At 46.8% G+C, this 21,384-nt stretch overlaps 1 protein-coding gene across 1 annotated transcript in view; it reads right to left on the bottom strand.

Moving 5' to 3' along the window:
• FHIP2A (FHF complex subunit HOOK interacting protein 2A) overlaps positions 1-21,384 on the bottom strand; it is a 416,741-nt gene that overhangs the window by 216,871 nt on the left and 178,486 nt on the right. The window contains exons 5-6 of the mRNA XM_069611895.1: positions 20,350-20,472; positions 19,808-20,074 (exon numbers count right to left, since the gene is read on the bottom strand). Of these exons, the coding sequence (XP_069467996.1) occupies positions 19,808-20,074; positions 20,350-20,472 (390 nt within the window). The remainder of the gene's footprint in view (positions 1-19,807; positions 20,075-20,349; positions 20,473-21,384) is intronic.

The following is a 21,384-nucleotide window of genomic DNA, read 5'->3' as shown; positions in this document are numbered from 1 at the left end:
GGTATACGAGACAGGGGACAAGGCCGGGAAAATGCTAGCATGGCTATAACGTAGGGAGCTGGGCCTTACCCAAATCAGGCAACTGATGACGGAAGGACCAGATCCACTGGTAGCAGACCAGGACATAGCCGAGGGGTTTGCAAAGTACTATACAGAACTGTACAGAGCACCATCCTCATCGCCATCAACTGACATTCTGGATGAAATTAATCTCCCTAATTTAACTGTGCAACATAGAACAAGAAATCACAGAGGAAGAAATAACACAGGCAATGTCAGAAATCCAATCAGGGAAAACCCCAGGTCCAAACGGCTTCCCAGTTGAAATATGGAAGAAAATTGGCGCGAATGTAATCTCCCCGCACCTGCTGCGCCTTTGTCAACACTCACATTCACTAGGTTGCCTCCCCCAGACCTTAGAAAAGCCAAGATAATAGTTTTACCAAAAGCGGATAAGCCACCTGACAAATGCAGCTCCTACAGACCCATCTCCCTAATAAACTGCGAGGCCGAGATACTTGCAAAGGTACTGGCCAATCGACTACAGCAAGTTATACACACACTGGTACAACCAGACCAGTGCGGGTTCATGCCGTAGAGATCCACTAGACAGAATATATACACTGGAAAAAATTCCTGAGCTGCAGAGCCCCCTGGCCTTGCTTGCCATAGATTTTGAAAAGGCTTTTGACTCTGTTCACTGGGAAGCAATTTGGGTGATTATGCAACGAATGGGCATAGGGCCGTACTTTATGAGCTGGGTCAAGCTGCTATATCATCTTCCTGAAGCGGTAACCAAGGTAAACGGGCATGTCTCAAATCCTTTCCGTCTAGGTAAGGGCACACGACAGGGTTGCCCCCTGTCAGCTTTGATATTCGCATTAGCGATCAAACCTTTAGCGATCCTACTAAGGTCCACACAAACATGGAGTGGATTCAGATGGGCAGAAAACTGGGAGGACAAGGTGTCCTTATACGCAGATGACCTACTATTATACCTACAGGACCCACGTGACTCTTGCCCCATCGTGACAAAGCTGCTAAAAAGATACAGCAGGTTCAGCAGCCTCCGTGTCAACTGGTCGAAATCCATACTGTTCCCAGTGAGGCAGTTCGACAACGCAGTACCAGATGAATGCCCATACTGCATAGAAAGGGAGCAATTTAGATACCTAGGCATACAAATTACACATAAATTGTCAGACTATGTGCCCAAGAACTTACTCCCTATAACGTTGAAGTTCAAAGATGATGTCCAACACTGGATGTCCTTACCACTTACATTATTAGGACGGGCTGCACTTTTCAAAATGATGGCCCTGCCCCGCTTTCTTTATATATTGCAAAATGCCCCACTGCCTGTTGCGACCAGTGAGTTTCGTAGAATAGATCAAATACTCGGGAAATTGCTATGGAAAGGGGGAAACCCACGCCTGTCACTCACAACCCTACAAAGATCCATATGGGAAGGCGGAATCGGACTCCCCCGTCTGCAAACATATTACTGGGCCAGTCAAATGGCAATAATATATGATAAACTACACGGGGACACCACACTACCGCACAACAGATTGCCGGATTCCAACCCACAAGAAAGACCCATCATGAAATACCTCTATTGCCAAAAAGACCGGGCTGCAGCCCCTTCCATGCAGACACATAGAACTCTAATATGGTCAGATACTCATAAATACTTAGGCTGGGACGGGAAGCTAACCCTAGCACAACCACTATGGAATAATAAACACCTCCCAGAAGTGAACAAGCTCCCCAAATGGCGCTCCTGGTACCAACTAGGCATTACGAATATAGGGGACGTAGTGAGAGAAAGCGCAACAATACCATTTGAAGCTTTAGCCACCACTTTTACGCTTCCCCCCAATGAACAATACCACTATATGCAACTCAAACATGCGCTACAGGTCCATCTCCCCGATATGATAGACATGCCAGACTACTCCCCACTGGAACACAACCTGTTCCCAGAAATAATTAGACACAAAGTCACGTCTACCTTATACAGTGCCATAACCTCCTTCGCCACGAAAGAACTATCAGGGTTGAAGGCCAAATGGGAGAGGGATGTGGGCGCCATACTTCCTGAGGACTGGGTGGCTGCATTAATGTTCCCCAGAGAGGTGGCTATCTCCTCCAGGTTCGGGTTAATACAACTGAAGGTACTGCACAGAATTGATTACCCGAGGGTAGCACTATTCAACTGGGGGAAAGCCACTGACCCGCACTGCCTGAGATGTAAAAGGGAGGAAGGCTCCTACTATCACATACTGTGGGAATATACCGTCATCCAACGATACTGGCAGAAATGTTGCAGCGAACTGTCAAGAGTAATGGGCAAAAGAATTCACGTGAGCCCCAAACAACTACTGTTGGGAATAGAAGAGGACATCGAGCTAACACGTTATGAAAAAGCATTTCTATCTACCACCTCTGAAATACTAAAAAGAAATATAGCGCAACTCTGGGGCTCTGCAACAGCACCGACTTATGAGCAATGGTTAACAGATGTGGACATTTGTATTGCGATGGAAAAAAAGAGTGTATACAGCCCGGGGGTGTCCTGAGAAAGCTCAGAAAATATGGCAAAAATGGGAAGACGCACACTGACCATACAGTAACCTGCATGGACAGACTGCGCTAAAACCCAAGGATTCGTAAGGGAATCAGTTTGCATAATATTAATGTGGCAAAATGTCCGGTTGTACCAAGCTCCTCTGTAAGTGGAACAAGATGTGATACTACGAATGGGCGGGAAAGGGAAATATTGGTTACCCCGCTGTTCGGGGCTGTATGTTTTTCTTTGTGTTGTAAAAAAACAATAAAATGTTCCCCTTCCTCCAGCTGGCCGAGCACGTGTTGCAACGTGACCATCCTGAATTTTTGTGGTTTTAATTACTTGACGGCACAGGTCCAGGATGGGTCTCCAACCCCCCCCCCGTCTTCTTTCTGACCAGACAGTATCTGGAATAGACTGCAGAGCCCGGTAGTCATTGGGGAACTAGCTCTATCGCCCCTTTCCGTAACATGACTCGCACTTCTTCCAGGAGATGAGGGATGTGCTGCTTCTGACCGGAACCGGCGGAATATGAGGGCGCCTGCGTTGGAACTTCAAGGTGTGTCCCTGGGCAAGAGCGTCCAGCACCCATCTGTCAGTGATCTTCTACTCTCTGACGAACCTCGTCAGCCAGTCTCCCACCGGTGTGCACGAGTGGGGGCCCAACATCTTGGCTGGTTCAGGCTTGCTTGGGCGCCATCACCCTGCCATGTGGGCGACGGCGACACTGACCTCTGCTACCGTAGGCCTGTAGGCTTCCTGCATCGAGGATCGTGGAGGTTGCCTGTAAGATGCAGAGTATCCTTTGGATGATCTGCTCGTTTTCCCCCTGAGGAGCAGAAAGACAGTGAGCGATGCTGCTGTTGAGTGCCAAGCGAACGTGCCGTCTCAGTGTCTGTCTTTATGGCTTGAAGGGATTCGTTGACCGTCTTCCGACATGTCTGGCAACTTCACATGAACGTCCTGGCGAAAATGTGTGGCCTTCAGCCACCCCTGCCGACAAAGGCATACGCTATTTCCCATCTGCCGGAAGCCAGTGTCGGCGATGTCCACAGCCACCGTAATGGCATTGTCCGATGCCATCTCCCCTTCCTGAAAGAGGGCGATTGCCTCAGTTTTCTTGTCGTCAGGGAGAAATTCCCAGATAGGGCCCCGCTTGCACCAAAGCTCCCAGTCGTATCAGGACAGGGTAGCCAGAGCATGAGCCACCTTGATAGTGGATGTTGCCGTGTAGAACACACTTTCCTTGTTGTCCGGAGGGACTGATTATGCAAAAGCCAGGTTGGCCGAATGTTTCCTTGCAGCAGCTGACATTACAAAGTACCGAAACGGTTGTGCCTCAAGCCCTTGAATGCAGAATCCGGCACAATGTATTTCTTTTCCAAAATGTTTTGTTTGGTTGGAGACGTGCATGGGTTGTTCATGAGGGCTAGGCCATCCTCTCATTGTCTTCCTCTTGGACTGTCGTCGCTGATGTAGGAACCCCTCCTCCTTGGTTTCCTCAGGCACCAGCTGGAACAGCTCGGAAGCCCTGGAGATCAAGTGGAATGATCCCAACTCGTCTGGTGGAGAGACTATGAGAGTCGTCCAGGTGCAGCGATTCATTGTCTGCCGGGACAAAGTCCTCACCTTCGTTGGTTCCCGTGGCCGTGTCCGTACCAGTGTCCGTACCCGGGTCCGCTGGCGGAGTCGGGTCCCGACATGGTAGAGGAGGTTGATGCGGCCGCGTTGGATGACGCTTCCTCTTCTTACAGGGAGGCTGGTCAGGGGCCTGCGGTACAACAGGCGCAGGTGCTGAGGGCAACCTCTGCTGGATCTCTGTCACTAAGGTGTGGAGAGTTGACAGGATGTCCATTGTTTTGTCCCTCGGTGGAGGGAATGGTGGAGTGCTAGTCCCTACTCCGACCGCCGTCCTCGTGGACTGGATGGATGGGTGCTTGGTCCTCGTCATCATCCATGGATGAGATGTCCATTGGTTGAACGGACGCCTTGGATGGCTGCTTTGGGGCCTCCTGCCCCACCATCCCCTCTGCCTCACGAGAGCCGTGTACCGGGACCTGAACCGGTGCTTTCCGTTCCCCCTTCCCCACCCACTCTCCAGGGGTGCCCGCAGCCTTCGCCACTGCCTAGACTGCCATGTTCGTGCCTGGGTGGCAGGTATGCTCTGCGCTGCAGCGGTTGTCGACAAAGTGGTTGACAAGGCCTTTGGCTGTGCCAGTTGAGCCTGCTTGGGCTGCGCACTCTCTCCTCCTCCGGCCTTGGCTTTTCTGATTTGTCACGCAATTTGGCCGGGGTGGATGACTTTCTTTTTGAAGGGAAGCTCAATGGCAGACTGGCTATGGAGAAGGACGGCAATGGTGATCACGGCGTATCCAACCTGGGACCTGCATCATCAGTGAACCCGGTGGAATCGGATGTGCGGTCCTTGGCCTTATCTTGGACCCCCACGGATGGGGCATCCTCAAAGGACTTCGACCTTCTCCCAGAGGGAGAGCACTCTTCGGACCGACTGGTCCTGGGTGAGGCATGACCCTGATCGAAGCACAGGTCGGAGGCCTTGCTCGATTTGAGCCACGCCGCCAGCCTGCTATACCGGTCTTTGTTTTCTTCGAGAAGCCGGCATATCTCGCACCCATCCTCATTGAGGTCCGGGTACAGGCAGTATAGACATTACAAATGTTTGTGTTTCACGAAGACGTTCCGTAGCCGGCATTGGGTGCAGGGCCTGAAGAGGGTCCTTCCCCACTTTTTATCCTCCGTCATGGTCAGAGGGTGCAAAGTAGGCCCAAGACAGCCTTCCAGAAACTTCAACCAACAAGGACCCTTGAGGGGCGCGCAACTTCACCGACAACGGATCCCCGTTGCCTGCCAATGGAGATTGGAGCAAATGGGCTCCGACGAAGCAAAGACTTTTCCGTAAACAAAGTCGGAAAAAAGTACAAAATAGCTCAGAGAGCAACTCGAGGACTCTGAAGACGGCTTGGGGAGAGGGCTGTCATTGGATGGGGGCAGAAGGACCAAGAGGACAGCGATTGCTTTAGGGGAGAAGAACAAGTTACTTACCAACTGTAACGTTCTTTCGACTGGATGTTCCTCCCACGTAATCCTCATCTATGATATTCGTATCTCGCCAGCTTCGCTGCTCCGGAAAGAATTCTCGGCAGAGGGTGCTGTGCACGAGGTTGTGGCGTCAATGTATAAGTAGCTCGTGCTGCGCCCGTTGGCTTCAGTTCTGTTTTTTCGTAGTATAACTCTAGGAACATCCAGGCATGCCCCAGACTGTAAGCTCTTTGTGAAACACCAAGTGTAAATTACGCAAATTGTACAGCGGGGTAGGATGGGTGGGGCGATGAGGAGTACGTGGGAGGAACATCCAGTCGAAAGAACATTACACTTGGTAAGTAACTTGTTCTTCGAATTGATTGTGTCCTTCCATGTATTCCTCATCTATGATAGACTCCCATAGCAGTGATAATTTAGGAGGTGGGAGCACGAATTAGTTTCATCATGGATCGAATGAAGTACTGCTTTTGCAAACAAACCATCAAGGGAAGAAGAGGGGTCTAAGCAGTAATTCTTAACAAAGGTATGTATTGATGCCCATGTTGCAGCTGAACAGATCTCAATTACAGGGACTCCCCTCTTCAGAGCCGCGGATGTTGCCATACCCCTTGTGGAATGGGCACAAAGCCCTTCCGGTAGGTCTTTCCCAGCTAATCTGTAACACTCCTCAATAGCCAAAGCCCTTTTTGGGTCCAGTCTGTGTAACCTCTCCTCGTCTTTTCCCAAATGAGGAGGAGGGTAGAAAGTTGGAAGTGTTATTTTTTGTGACAAATGAAAGTCAGAAACCACTTTCAGCAAGAAAGAAGGTTCAACTCCAATTACCACCTTGTCCTTGTGAAAGGTAGTATATGGAGGTTTACATGAGAGAGCCTGTAACTCACTAACCCGGCAGGCTGATGTTAAGGCCACAAGAAGGGCAGTTTTGAGTGTTAATAGTCTTAAAGGGCAGGAACGTAGAGGCTCAAAAGGTATACAAGTTAGAAATGTCAATACAAGATTCAAACCCCAAGCAGGGACATGAAAAGGTACCAGACGGTACACATTGGTGAGCCCTTTCAAAAATTGGATAATTAATGGAATCTTGAAATAGGACACCTCTTCCGAGGAGTGCTTGAAGATCGAAATCGTTGTCAGGTATCCCTTTATTGTTCCAATCTGGAACACCAGATTGGCTAAATGCAGCAAAAAAAGACAGCACCATAGGAGTGCCACATTGAAAAGGGTCCACATTCTTATCCTTGCACCAGTTACTAAATTGAATCCAGCGACACTGGTACAAGGATTTCGTTGCTGGCCTTCTGGCCGAAAGCAAAATCTCCACTACGTCATCCGGGAGGTTCCAATCCTTGTACTCGGCCTCTCAGAAACCATGCGTGAAGACTGAGTGTCTTGACCGCTGGATGGAGAACCCGACCTTCCTCTTACGAGAGAAGATTCTCTCTTTGTGGAAGACATATTGGAGGGCAGATGGACATGTCCAGAAGGTCCGGGTACGACATCCTCCAGGTCCAATCAAGGGGAAATTAGGATCATGGTTTTCCTTAACTTTCTCAACCTCCCGATTACGTGAGGAATCACAGGGACTGGAAGAAATGCGTACAGAAGAGAAAACTCCCAATCCACAACGAACGTTAATCCTAGAGATCCTCTCAGATAAAATTCCATTGAGCAGTACAGTTTGCACTTCCGGTTGACACCGGTCACGAACAAATCCACTTAAGGGGTTCCCCAAAGGGCGAAGATCTCTTGAAGGACTTCCTGAGCTAGTTCACACTCGTGGGATACTGTGCTCTGCCTGCTCAGAGCCTCCGCTGATGTGTTCTGCTCTCTGGCTGGATGAACTGCTGATCGAGAGATTCCTTCTTGAATTGATTCCTTCTTGAATTGCCCAGAACCAGAGCTGCATTGCCTCTCTGCAGAGTGGTAGTGACCCTACACTGCCTCTCTTGTTGAGGTAATACATGGCCACCGTGTTGTCCATTATTATCAGGACATTCTTTCCCCGTACAGAGGGCAGGAAGGCCTTCAGCGCAAGTATGATTGCCCTCAACTCCAAAACTCCAAAAGGTTGATTTGAAGTTTGGATTCTGATGGAGACGAACTACCGCCGATTGTCAGATTGTTGATGTGGGATCCCCACCCTGTGAGTGAGGCGTCCGTCACTACTGTTATCTCCGGCCATGGTTGCCAAAAAGGTTCTCCTTTGAGGATATTGTCGTTGCAAACCCACCATAAAAAGGTCCCGAGCAACTGTGCCTGGAACTTTCAGAAGATCTGACATACTCCCCAAGAACTGGGACCACCGAGTACTGAGGGCCCACTGAAGGGATCTCATCCTCAATCGGGCCTCTGGCACCAGAAAAATGCAGGGTGCCATGAGGCCGAGCAACCTCAAAAAATCGTAGGTCGGCAGATGATGGGCATTCTGGAACTTTGTTACCATCGGTAGAATGTGATGAGCTCTCACCTCAAGAGGCGAGGCTTTCCCCGAGGAAGTTTCCAGGACTGCTCCGATAAATTGGAGTCTTTGGAATGGTAACATATGGGACGTCTTGTAGTTATGGGAGAAGCCCAGTCTGTGTAGGGAGTGGCAGGTGATTGTGAGATGTTCCTCAGCTTGTTTGGGGGAATGTGCCCTGATCAACCAATCGTCCAGGTACTGGTAGACGTGAAGCCCCCTCTCCTGAGACTCGCTGCCACCACCACCATCAGTTTGGTGAAAACCCTCGGGACGGAGGTCAGCCCGAATGGCAGAACTCGTTTAGTGAGAACCGCCAATCGCGAACCTCAGGTACTTTTTGTGCTTGAGATGGATTGGCACATGAAAGTAAGCATCCTGAAGGTCTAATGAAATCAGTCAGTCCTGAAGTTGAAGAGACTGAAGGATCTGAGAAAGGGTCACCATCTTGAACTTGTCCTTCCTGAGCAACTTGTTCAAGTTTCTGAAGTCCAAGATGGGTCTCAATCCTCCGTCCTGCTTTGGAATAAGAAAATAAGCGGAGTACCAACCCTTGTTCCCCTCCACTACAGATACATGTTCTATTGCACCTTTCTCTAGCAGAGTTAAAATTTCCTGCACAAGGAGCGGATCTGGAATATTGACAGAATTGGATCCCAGTGGATGGTCCTGAGGCCTTTTAGGAAGGGAAGGCAGTAACCATAAGCTACTGTTCCCAAGCATCCGAAGTAATGCCCCGCCATTTATTCAGATTCTGTGAGATTCTGCCTCCCACCGGGGTCTTGTGTGACAAGGCCTCGGAATGACTTGGAGGCGGCTGCAGGAGCGGCTGAGGGCAAAGATGCCACTCCTGAGGCTGAGTTCGCACCTCTTCCTTGTCCCCCATGAGGGAATTTCCTTTTACCTTTTTGCACGGCCTGTCCTCTTCCTCTACCAAATGAGGAATAGTATTGAAAAGGACGACCTCTCCAGAAAGATGAGCCCGAATAAGGTTTTTGAGGTTGTCGCATAGAGACACAAAGGGACTTAACCGCCGCTTTGGAGGTTTGTTTGTTTGTTTATTTATTTGGTAATGCGCACCAAGCTGGGCGCAACAGTACAAGTAGACTCAAAGCTTAGTTACAGTGCCTGACACAGGCTATTACAAACAGAGTAAGTTCAATAAATAGTACACTGCAGAACAGTTGCCAGGGTCAGCAATAGAAGGCGAAGCCAGGTGTGCAAGTCTGCAGTTTCTCCACGCTCTCATCAGCTTTACTGCCGAACAACCTTGAGTCGACAAAAGGCATGTTGAGTAGCCTGGCCTGCACGTCCGGTGCAAAACCAGACTTCCTCAACCACGCAAATCTGTGCAGTACTGTGCTTGCAGCCATGGATCTGCGCACTACTGTCTGCAGTATCCAGTCCTGATTGGAGAGTCACCCATTGCCTCCTTGCCATCTTTCACAATATTGAGAAAGCCTTCCCTTTCTTCGTGTTCTGCAATATGTTCAGCCGCCGCCTTAACACAATCCCACAGGGTATGGGTGAACCTGGTCAGGGTACAGGTAAGATTAGCAGACTTAAGGGCCATAAGGCCCGAGGTAAACACCTTGCGAGCCCAAGCGTCCACTTTTTTATCATCTCTATCCGGGGGGATAGAAGGATAGGCTGATTGTCTTGTGGAAGTTGCAGCTTGGACCACTAGACATTCAGGCGAAGGGTGCTTACTAAAATAACCAGGGTCACAGTTTGATGGTCTATACTTTTTGGGAAAGATCTTATTGACTGCAGAAACAGACTCAGGATCCTCCCAGTTTGCAACCACTGTTCTTTGAAGATCCCTATGAAAAAGGAAGAACTGGGTCTTTTTGGGGGCCCTAGTCCAGGATATCAGTCATCATCCTGTTCAAAGGTTGGTGATGACCTACCCCAAACCATATATTCAGCCACCCTGTTCATCAAGTTCCTGTACCCCGAGTCTGCATGTTCTGCAGGATCAGGTTTTGCAAAGTCTAACTCGGGTGACGTATCAAGGCCACTGGCAGAGTGAAGGATGTCACAAAGATCCCTCATTCTTGACTCGGGTCAATCAATTCCTCTGGCACATCTCTAGTACCAAATGTAACTCCCAATGGAGATATCTTCCTCGAAGGCACTTTCCTCCTAAAAAGTCTGATTTGGGTAAAGGTGTATACCTCTTTTCTTGCATTTGCCTCGAGGGAATCGAAGGAATCTTCGAAGTCGTCGATGAGGTCTTCGACAATGGAACCAATGTTTCCTTCAGCGTCGAAGCAATCGGCGCCGATGGCGTCGATTAACTCGTTGAGTGCCTCAACGGTTTAAGCTTCTTAGCCGTGTCGGAGAATAACTCAACTCTCGAGGAACCTTCAACATTTTAACGTCGTTTCGAGAACGTCGAGGTTCTGCCTTACAACCGGACTTGGCCAAAGTAGTTTGACCCTCCAGCGTCGTCCAAAGGATCAACCGGTGTCTGGCTCTTGCGAGGCTTGAAGGGGTCGGGCCGCATTCTCAAAGACCTTCATCATGTGCACTCTAAACTCTTTCCATTTTCTAGGGCAATCCGACTTGGTTGTACATCATACCATTTACGAAGAAGAGGGAGATCTAAGTCTCCTCTTCGCCTTCTTGGTAGAAGACTAAGCACGTCTCGACCTACTTCTAGAACGAGATCTCTTCGAGTGCCTATGCCGATCCGAGTCTTAAGACACACCAGATTTTCTATGCTTCTTAGAAGAGGCCTTCGAAGTTCCTGCCCCACCGCCAATTTATCTTTTCGTTCACAAAGAGCTTTCTACGTCATCGAATGACAGGAGCCACAGTCGCCAGTTCGATGGTCCGAACCTAAGCACCAAAGGCAGACACGATGAGGGTCCGTCATCAACATTTTAGAACCGCAGTCGACACATTTTTTAAACCCTGTCTTAGGAGTCTAAGGGATAGAAGATGATGTCATTTTCCTGAGGAAAACACAAAGCGCGCCGTTAACTCGATTGCAAAGCTATCGGAAAAACGGAACTGAAGCCAACAGGCGCGGCACAAGCTACTTATACTACTGGTGACGTCGATACGCTACGGAGAAAGTCTAGGGACATCGATGCCACAACCTCGTGCACAATGCCCTCTGCCGAGAATTTTTTTTCCAAAGCAGCGAAGCTGGCGAGATACGAATATCATAGATAAGGAATACGTGAGAGGACACAATCCATTCGAAATACAGTTTTAAAGTGAAAGTGAAACTGCTTTTTTTCTTACCGAGGATTCCCAGCCTGACGAAGGGTAATATTCATGAGCATGTGAATCCATGGTGGAGAACCTGGTGATCCTTCCGCCAGGTAGATAGAGAAACATTTTTCTGAGGTTCATAGGGGTCACTCCAGAATTCATGTGATTCTAATATCTTTCATGTTAGTCCCTAAGTTGCCATCTGTGTAAATTGGTCTCTGCTACCTCTCGGATCATGCTGCGGTCATTTCTGGAGTAACCCAGGAGAGGAGCAGGAAACCGTGGTGGTTAAACAACCTTGTCCTTAGGGATGTAGCGATTTGAAAGCATATAGAAGAGATACTCCAGAGAGGTAGAGGGCATGGACTGGAGAACTGCATGGGATGCTAGTGAGGCCGTTGTGAGGAGAGAATTTATTGGGAAAACTGCTGCTTTTATGAGGGTGAGGGAAACGACCCGAATTGAACTGGAACTAATAGTTAAGATGGCTGAGAATGAGTCTGTTAATGCATTAAGAACCCTAACAAAGGCGCATAACCAATTAGAAGCACACTTGGTCAATAGATGAGCTCTAACCATCTTGCAGACTAAACAATCTCATTCCACAAAGGGAAACAAGTGAAATTGACAGACCTATAAAGACTTGCATACCTCCAATATTACAGACCTCTGGAGGAGAGTTATGGAAGATCGCGGCGGTGGGACCTCCAGAAACTCTCATGATTCTCCAGGTTAGCAGGAGTAAAAATAACCCTGCTGCCAAGGGTGTTGTATGTGTTTCGTACACTTCCGGTACAGCAATGATCCAACGACTATAGAGGAAAATATTTGCTTTTATATGGAACAGGAAACCACACAGGATAGTGAGAGCAATATTGACTAGATCCTCGCTGTTGGGGAGGGGAGTACTTGGTTCCTCTGACATCAGGAGATACTAACAGCGCAAATTACCCCTATGCCAGAATGGCCAAGGTGCTAAGAGTTGGAAGGATGTGGAAACGCGGGTCACCTCTATTCCATTAGGCAAACTCCCTTTCCTGGATGGGGCGGGGAGACAGGCTGGTGGTCGACTACTGTCCTCGACGGACTGTTCGTTTAAAATCCTGGTAACAGAGATCTGAGAGTGACTCTGGGACTAGGGTGCTTACTTCCAGTTGCAAACAATCCGGACCTTTCTCCGGGAATGAGTAAGGGATACCTGGATAATGGGAAAGAACTGGAATGGTGTGGTTGCAAGATTTGTACATAGATAAAAGCCCCCTAGCGTTTGAAGAATGTAAGACGATCTTCAATATTGGAGAGCAGGAAAGATATCAACGCATTCATATTAGGCATTGGGTTACAAACTAGATGGAAAGGTGGGCGGGGAATCGGGTCCCTAGAGGTATTGAGCCATCACTGAAGGACAGGATTTCAAAATCATAAATTATTGGGTATGGATGCCCCGGAAGACAAACTTCCTTATATGATACAGTGGGAGGACTGGGAACACAACTGGGAGAGAGCACATAGGGCGTCTAAATGCCCTAACATTTAAAGAGACGATCCTCACACCCCAGAGAATCAATATGATTATGGCCAGCTCCTCACCACTATATTGGAGGAGTTGTAGAGAAATAGGTGACTTAGGCCATATGCGGTGAACATGTCGGAAATCTCATATATTTTGGAAAGAAATCCTAGCCCCGCTGGTGTTGGTGCAGGGAAATGTGGTTGAAGGGGTCTGTGCAATGAGGGGGGCTGGAGCTTCTTTACTGACTCGTTTGTTAAATATGACACTGGCCCAGTTCTGGAAAACAGAAGGGGGGTCTGATAGTGACACAATGGCGGGTGAAGATATGGGGGGTACTGGCAATGGGAAAAAGGGCTCCTCTACTAATGGAAGCTTTCAGAAGTGTATTCAAGTGGGGCTCCCATTCCAGGAACATGGGCACAAGAGAAAGCAATACCATTATAAGCCTGGACGTTTGTGACATTTCTCCATCTGGTGATTAACAGTTGAGAAGAGAAGGTTCAAAGAACTTTAGAGAAGGGCGAGGGTAGGGTGGATAGGTAAAGCTTAAGTTTCCTTTAACCCGGGTGTCGACAGGTTGGTTTGTTTTAGTTTAAGTTGTCATGTTAACATAATGCACAATATACTAGTGAAGTCGCCTGGTCTATGAACCAGGGGATGAGTAAAAACCTATGGAAGAGTTATGCCATGGAAAAAGATATACATTGTTACCAGCAACCGTTTCTTTCACCATATCAGAAATGAAAGGGATGAATTTAAAAATGCATATAAAATCACAGGCAAGTAGAAACATGGTACATCTTGGCCCATGGTTCTCTGAACTCCTGGGGGATCCAGCAAAAACAGCCAGGGGCAGGTATGTAGGCCAGAGTCACTGTAAGGAGAGTTTCAGTGTTAGTTGAAAGCTCCATAGACTATAATGGGAAAAGTTCAAGGACTATCCACACTGAAGGAGGTAAGTTCTACCCCACAGGTGTTGATGATGCAACGATCATCCCCATGGGAAGGCACAGGAGACCCTTAGGAAGGATTCTAGAGGTGGGGAAATGGACACCAGAGAAGAAGTTGCATGACAGGAAGGTTATGGGGTATTGCAATTAGGACTCTCCCACCAGGAACCAGTAGCACTTAAACACCCAGGAGTTAATAGGGTGAATAAGCACCCTTTCTAGGACCCCATGGTAGTTACTCACATTGATGGATTCAGTGGAAACCGCTCCTGCGACCCGAAACAATCCGGCAAGTAAATGGCTCTTCTCCACATGTGCGGTCTTCAGTTCCTGGTTCACAGGGCTTGCCACCCTGGACCAACAAGGATTGCAGTGACAAAGGAGATGAACAGAGGCACCTCCTAGTAGATCTACCTTCAATGCAGAAATGAAAGATCCCTTGAAGCAGATTCCAGGAAGGGAGAACCTGAATATGCAGCTCCCAGCAACAGGGTGAACAAACGGCAGCAGCACGACAGCAAAAAGCCCCAGGATGGTGACAACTGCGACTGGCACTTTCGGACGTCACAAACTGAAGATCCAGTGCAGCACTTTTCTGGACTCCAGCAGCAACCCACAACCAAGCGGAGGATCCTGCCGGTAAACGGCAGTATGTGGAGGTATAACGGCCCAGAAACTGTGCCAAAGGGGAGGGCTCGATCAGTAGATATGGGAAGTCACCTGGAGTCTCCAAAAAATCTAGACTGGACTTGAGAAGGACTTGTAAGCAAAAAATGCAAACCGGGATAAAGCCAAGCCACTGCAGGGCTTCTGGAATCAGTGGGAAAATTCCATCATCAGGTTGGCAGTCCTGTCACTTCCACATTCCTGGAACAAAGCAGCGAGAGAGAGAGAGTGTTAGGGGCTGGGCAGAACCTAAGTACTCCTGTGAAAGCGGCTTGTCCACAGGCCAGCCAGCCAATTAGGTTCAGATGACTAACCATAGTGGTTGGGCACTGGGACTGCCACTTAACCAAATCCACCCATACAGGAAGTGAGAGGGTTTGTCCAGGACCTCTTAATACCATAATCCAGTTAGGACCAGTATGGAGGCAGCCATTATGCCGTTTTGAGACTACCTCGTGGCCACAAAGGCAAAGGGTAGCTCGTGAAAACAAATGGCCGGAAGGAGAATTAAAAAAAAACATTCATAGCCCCAATGGCTACCAAAAAGATGCATTGTGCGAAATTGAAAGCACATACACCACTAAGCTATTCCCTAAACTAAAATTACAGTCACAATCACTAGGGCAGAAATAGGTGCCATACAGGCACCCCTGGGACTGGGCACTTTAGGGGTGATCCACTGCCTTGTTTAAGGTATAAAAGGGACATAATGGAAGGGAGACTTCAAGAGAAGTCCCTCTGGCCACCACAAGGGAAAAAAGTTAAACATCGAGGAGCCCCAAAAAGTGGTCCTGAAATCCCCAAAATAGGAATTCTGAATTAATGACATATTTCATGACTCTATATTGAGGCACTACATACCCACACCAACAGACACATATAATTTGGCATGCGCTACCGATAACCTTCCAAACAATCAGCAAAACATCACACACTGGAGGTCTGAAATCAGCACAAGATCTACAGCAGAAGAAGCCAGGTGGCTGACATTACAAGGACAGGTTGCCTTACATATGTATTGGATACCCCGATTCCATGGCCCTGCCCCATCACATGAAACACTTGGCAACTCCAATGCTGGGCATCCACGGCAAAGGGCAGTTCAAGCTAAGAATAACCTATGGGTCATATGTTCGGGTGTTGGGTCATTATCCCTGTTCCTGCTGTGCAGCACGGTGGTCAGTCATTTTTTCGAAAAATAAATGACGAAAAAAAAAGTCGAATTCCTTTTTTTTAAAATTATATATTTATTTTGGGGTCCGGGAATAAAAAAAAGAAATGGGTAAAACAAAAAAAAAAAATTCAAAAAGGGGGTTGGGGGAACCCCCCATTTCGAATAAAAAACGTATACAAAAAAAAAAATGCAACTTTTTTTTCCGACATTTTTTCGAAAAAATGACTTTTGACATTTTTGAATTCGAAAAAATGACTATGAACCGTGCAGCACCCTCCCAGTGCTCCCGAAGGATCTAACCCCTACCAAAATCACCTCACCTAGACTATAGTTAATGACGGATCTGCTCACCAGCCTCTTGCCCATCCTAAAGCACCTTATCCTGTCCTCTTTATTCCTCTCTCTTGGGCCCTCTGCCTACCCTCACAAAGAACTCCTCTGCATATCCTTGCTCCCACCTTACTTCCTATTCCCATCCTCTGAACGCTTCCTAAACACCCTGGTCTTGCGCTCACCCTCATACTACCCATGCTACCATTATCTTCCCCACTTGTCTACCTTTTGAGAACCCGCCCTCCCTTTAAACCACCGCTCTACTACAGACTTCATGCTGTGCCTCTGGAATGCCCAACACTTTGCCATAAAACCTTTTCCACGCACTACTTCCCATCATACAACACTATTGGAAGAAGTTGAAAAACGCATTCCCCTCCAACTCACTTGAACTCAACTTCATATCCTCCTCTCTGTACTCCTTCAACCTCCCTGTAGATGCCTTACCCTCAGACTACTCACTCAGCCACTTCATTATCTGTTTACCCTCCACTATTGACCCCTTACCTCTACAATATCAAAAGAAAATGTAAGCTTAACTCCAAGGTCTGCTATCTTGACCACGTCAGGAACTGCTTCGAAGCGCTCTCTCTCCCCCACGTGCTCACTCTATCAAATGTGCCTTCACTATATTCAGTACTGACTGGCTCTCGTTTCATTTCTTCACTATTGCTATCCAGCCTGCTCGTTCTCCCTCGCTCATGCCCACCCCCAAACCATATCATGAATCACCCCCAATCAACCAAGAAAATCAATGCGTCCCCACTTAGGCTGCAGGTGCAATGCTTTCTCCCCTACCCTCACCTCACTGCCTAGAAGGATTATCTTCACTTGCTTTTACCACTGTGCTCCATCCAGTCAAACCCAAAGGGCATCAATCTCATACCCTCTCCTTGCTTGCTTGCATGCTCGCCAGCTATCCAGGCCATGATTGCTACACCTAAAGTTCTCTCTCCATCGTCTTCATTCTCTGCTAACACTGCCGCCTACTTCTCCCCTAAGAGGACAAAAATTAGTGACACATTCAGGAAGCCATGGAGTGGTTTGGTGGTGGGGGAACATGAGGCACCTCCATTAAAAATTATTCAAGGTCAGTAGCATCTGGTGTTATTTGTTTTCTCCACTGGAGTTGCAGTAATATCTTCTGTGAATTAATGTGAGCAACCAAGCGTAGCAAGGGAGCCTAACAAACGTAGAGGAATCAGGGGTGCTCTTCCTCCATTATCATTTAAAAAATACTGGGTTGAAAGGGTGCATTTCACAGCACAATATTTGATAAAAGGTAGGTAAAAAAGCATGGACTCAGTGATGTAGGGTCACGCATGACTACATCGAATCTATGGATGCCAGGTCACCAACAGTACACCAGAGCCTTCTACAACATGTCCATGATGCCTATGGCCATAATCTATGCAGGCACTGCCCTTGGAAAGCACATGTTCATGATGCCTTGGTCCACAAATTGAGTCAGAGTTGCCTTGCAAAACACTTTTGCAGTATGCCTGTGTACAAATATATGCTAGTATTATCACTGTAAAACTCCTTCTTGATGATGTACACACATGGCAGACTGACACTGTAAAACACATTTATGATGATGACGCAGGCCGAGGTCAAACAGTCACACAAATGCTCATTTAAACTCTTGCACACACAAATTTCATTCACAACATGCACTATACAAATAGCCTCTTTTTTGTACACAAGTGATCAAAGATTATTCCAGTGACCAGCTTTGACCAATCCCATTTCTTTAATCTAGCTACTGGCATCTTTCCAGGGGGCATGTTAAAACCCATTACTGGCCCCACTAATCCCTCTTTCTACCAACCAGTTTTTTATATGCCGCACCACTGAAATCATCAAGAGAGTAGTGTAACCAGATTGTTAAACGTCCTGAGGATCATACTTTCTGAACCCCTCCGAACTGGATTTCACATTAACACTCAATCAACATCTCACCTATGTCTCTAACTCTTAAGCCCTGCGCCCTACTCCAGCACTCCTTCATCCTCCTCCTACTTGATCTTTTGGCAACCTTTGACCACTTATCCTGCCTCCAGACTTCCCTGGGTTTTAAGGACACTACTTGACTCAGTGGCGACCTATATTTCTAAATGCTCCATTCTCCATCTCATGGAACTCTGCAACCTGCTCACCCACCAATCCACCTTCTAGTGAGCTTCACTCAAGGGTCAGTTTTGGGCCCACTCTTCTTCGCCCAATATACCTCCCCACTGTGTAAACTGATTTCATCCTCCGTCTTCCACCATCACCCCTGTCCTCACAATACCCAGACACTTTCTCCCTTCTCAAGTTTGCCCCAAGCATCCGGGAATGCATCAACAGCCTCAACTGCACCACCTTTCACTGGATGGTTATATACTGCCTGATGCTAAACTCCTCCAAGCCAGAAGTCATCTTTCTCCTGTCCTCCAATGGCAACCCCATACTCCTATCCCCTATATCCCGCTCTTCTCAATAGCCTCACTCCATCACCCAAAGCTCGAAACATAGGAGATCCTCCTTGACAGCCACCATAGACCCATCTTTATAACTAATGTGGTCTACCTATACTTAACCTGTAATTACTTTGCTCTCTTGTTTGATCCAATGAATGTAAATATTATCCCTGCATGGGTCTTTCATCTTAAATTGTATGATCAATCACTAAGATGTCTGTAACCACGCCGTGATACCCCAGGGTCTCGGCGTGTAACAAACAAACAAATAAATAAATAAAATAACTGCCACCATGGCCAAGATCAACAAAATACACATCAGGAAGATCTGCACGCACCTCATCAACCACTCTGCCAAAGCCCTAATCTCCACCCTGGTCATCAGCATATTAGTCTACTTTATAAACTATCAAGATCTTCTCCCACCTCAGCCTATTGTCAACATGCTGGTTGGAAAAGTTCCTACAGCTTCACGTTTCCACATCTATCCGTGCCCTAGTCACAACTTTTTGAATCTATGGGATTACTGCACAACATTTACTGCGACCCCTGAAAATGCATATTATTTTTTTATTTCAACCCTCTTTTCACTCCATATAAGTGCTGGGGAGACCACCGCCCCACCCCGCAGCCTCCCCGTCATCCATTATATACGGTACCCAACCGCCACATATATATGGGGTGAAAAGGGAGTTGAAATTTAAAAAAGTCAACATTTTCGAGGGTTGCAGTAAATGTGGCGCAGTAATGATATAATCCCAACCTTTTCCTCTCATTTTATCTCTTGTGCTTCTACTATCAGCAATCTGCCACTGCTCTACTGCCCTCTTTCGCCCTTTTTCTATACTGGTCTGTCATCACTGAAATAGTCGGCCCACTGGCATCAAAGTAATTAAAACTATGGCACTATCTAAGTCCAGGCTCAAGCGTCACTTGCTAGCCAGTAAATCAACAGCCTCGACCACCATTATCACACCAACCGCTCTGCTTCTTCCATTGAAAAATAACCTGCATATATGAATAATGTATCCATTTAGGTACTGACCCTTTGCCAAATGTAGATATGTATGTAGGTCACCCTGTCACCAATTGTCCCCTTTATATGCATCATCCCAATTACGACTACAATATTTGGTCTGTCCTCTGGAAACACTATCAATTATGTAAAGAACCCTGCAAAGGGACTGCGTCTGCTATCTGTCATATTGCCCACTAGATGCCACTTCTGGTAGAAATGTCAGACAAAATAAATATAAAACAAACATAATACTCTGTACCAGCCTCGAAGGTTACAGCACTATCAATGAGCCAGAAATTGAACAATCAAACTCAACATTTGAAGAGATTCAAGAGAACGAAAACTAGAAAGGTTAACTATTTCAAGGACTTACTGGGCTTCTCGTGAGGTTGAGCAAGGAATTCACAAGATTATAGTCTTGGTTTGGATGACTGGCTAAAGTGTCTGAGACGTAGAGTTCATTCAGACCCATAGACAGATCATCACCGTGGTCTCCCAAGCCATTTTCCTTTGAACACAGGCTGGTTGAAACTCCACTGCTGACCGCTTCGGGCTGTAACAGCTGCCCCGTGTCGGTCAAGCAATTTCGGTCCTTCATATCTCCCAAAGATTCTCTGCATGCTGGTAGTTTTAGCTTGTTCTAAAGTAGAAGGCATTGTGGAAGTAAAATAAGTTTAGCGAGTGATTATGCAACAAACTACCATGATAATAGGTGTATATAATTTATTGTACAATAAAACTTGCACAACTATTGCTGAGCACTAGGCCACAGAATTGCATTTTTCAAGTGTGGTCATGGGAGGATTCTTACCACTAATAAGAATTACCACAGACTATTCGGCCAGGCATGGCAATGCCCGATGACTTGATACTCATGAAAACATAGCAATCTCTCAGGGAACATAACACACCCACCTCGAGGAAAAAGTTGACCAAGTAAGGATCTTGCTTCAGCTTGGAGCAGACGATACAGAGAAACTGTATCTCTTCATTTTCAGTTGGCGTTGCTAAGACTTCCCCACAAAGCCTGATCAATTTCTTTAAATGGAAGAAGAGAACATAGTTTCAATGTTGATATATTACCGAGAACACCTGAGATCAGAAAAGCCCTGTTTGAAACCTATGCCTACGTACTAACATTTCGTCCAACAATAGTGAGACATCACGAAAATTTACCATATCTTTGTGTTATCTCATGACAAGTAAAAGTTATTTCCGTTTTTACTACATCCTAGAATTACAAAAGATCACCTTCAAAACGTTAGATATATTTCCTAAAATCTTTAGGACTACTTGATTCCCCACCTTAAGAATACATTATGAGTATGACGGATGAGGGGCACCTTACTCTTTCAAGGTCAGTATCGCACTTGTTTTCCTAGAGATAACCTCACAAAAATTCTTGTTTATAAGAAACATTTTTGGGGAAAAAAACAATTAAGAGCATTATTCTATAAAACCCTGAGTAAATACTGAGAAGGTTTAGGAGCAATGTGTTACTATTTCTCCATCTGTAGGTGATCCCTCTTAAATTATTTTGATTGAGGAATGAGAGGAGCAATTGAAGCAATCAATTTTCACTGAGGCCAGGAATGTTTCTAATGACAAAGAAGTGGGCAATAGAATCATTAATTTCGGGTAGGAAATGGCTTTCCTCCTCTGTAGCCCAACCATTTAACTTAATACAAAGATGCACTCCTAGACCCATTTTAAATTCTAAGAAATTGTTTTCTTTCTGATTTTTCCAGTCCTTTGGAGATCCATACCCCGCCTACCCATTGAAGAAATATAATTAATGCCACAGAGGAACGAAACATGTTGGCATTTTTTTTTACTTATACAGACACAGACCCACCCCACCCCTATATTGTTGAGAAAACTACAGAACTTTGTTTCTTCGGAACTGGGGTGCCCTAAAGTTGTCAAAGCATTTGAATCACTACATCAAGT

This window comes from Ambystoma mexicanum, chromosome 8 (assembly GCF_040938575.1).
Source record: "Ambystoma mexicanum isolate Mex_15411 chromosome 8, UKY_AmexF1_1, whole genome shotgun sequence".
NCBI classification, from domain to species: Eukaryota; Metazoa; Chordata; class Amphibia; order Caudata; family Ambystomatidae; genus Ambystoma; species Ambystoma mexicanum.
This window is presented reverse-complemented; position numbering and strand designations above follow the sequence as displayed.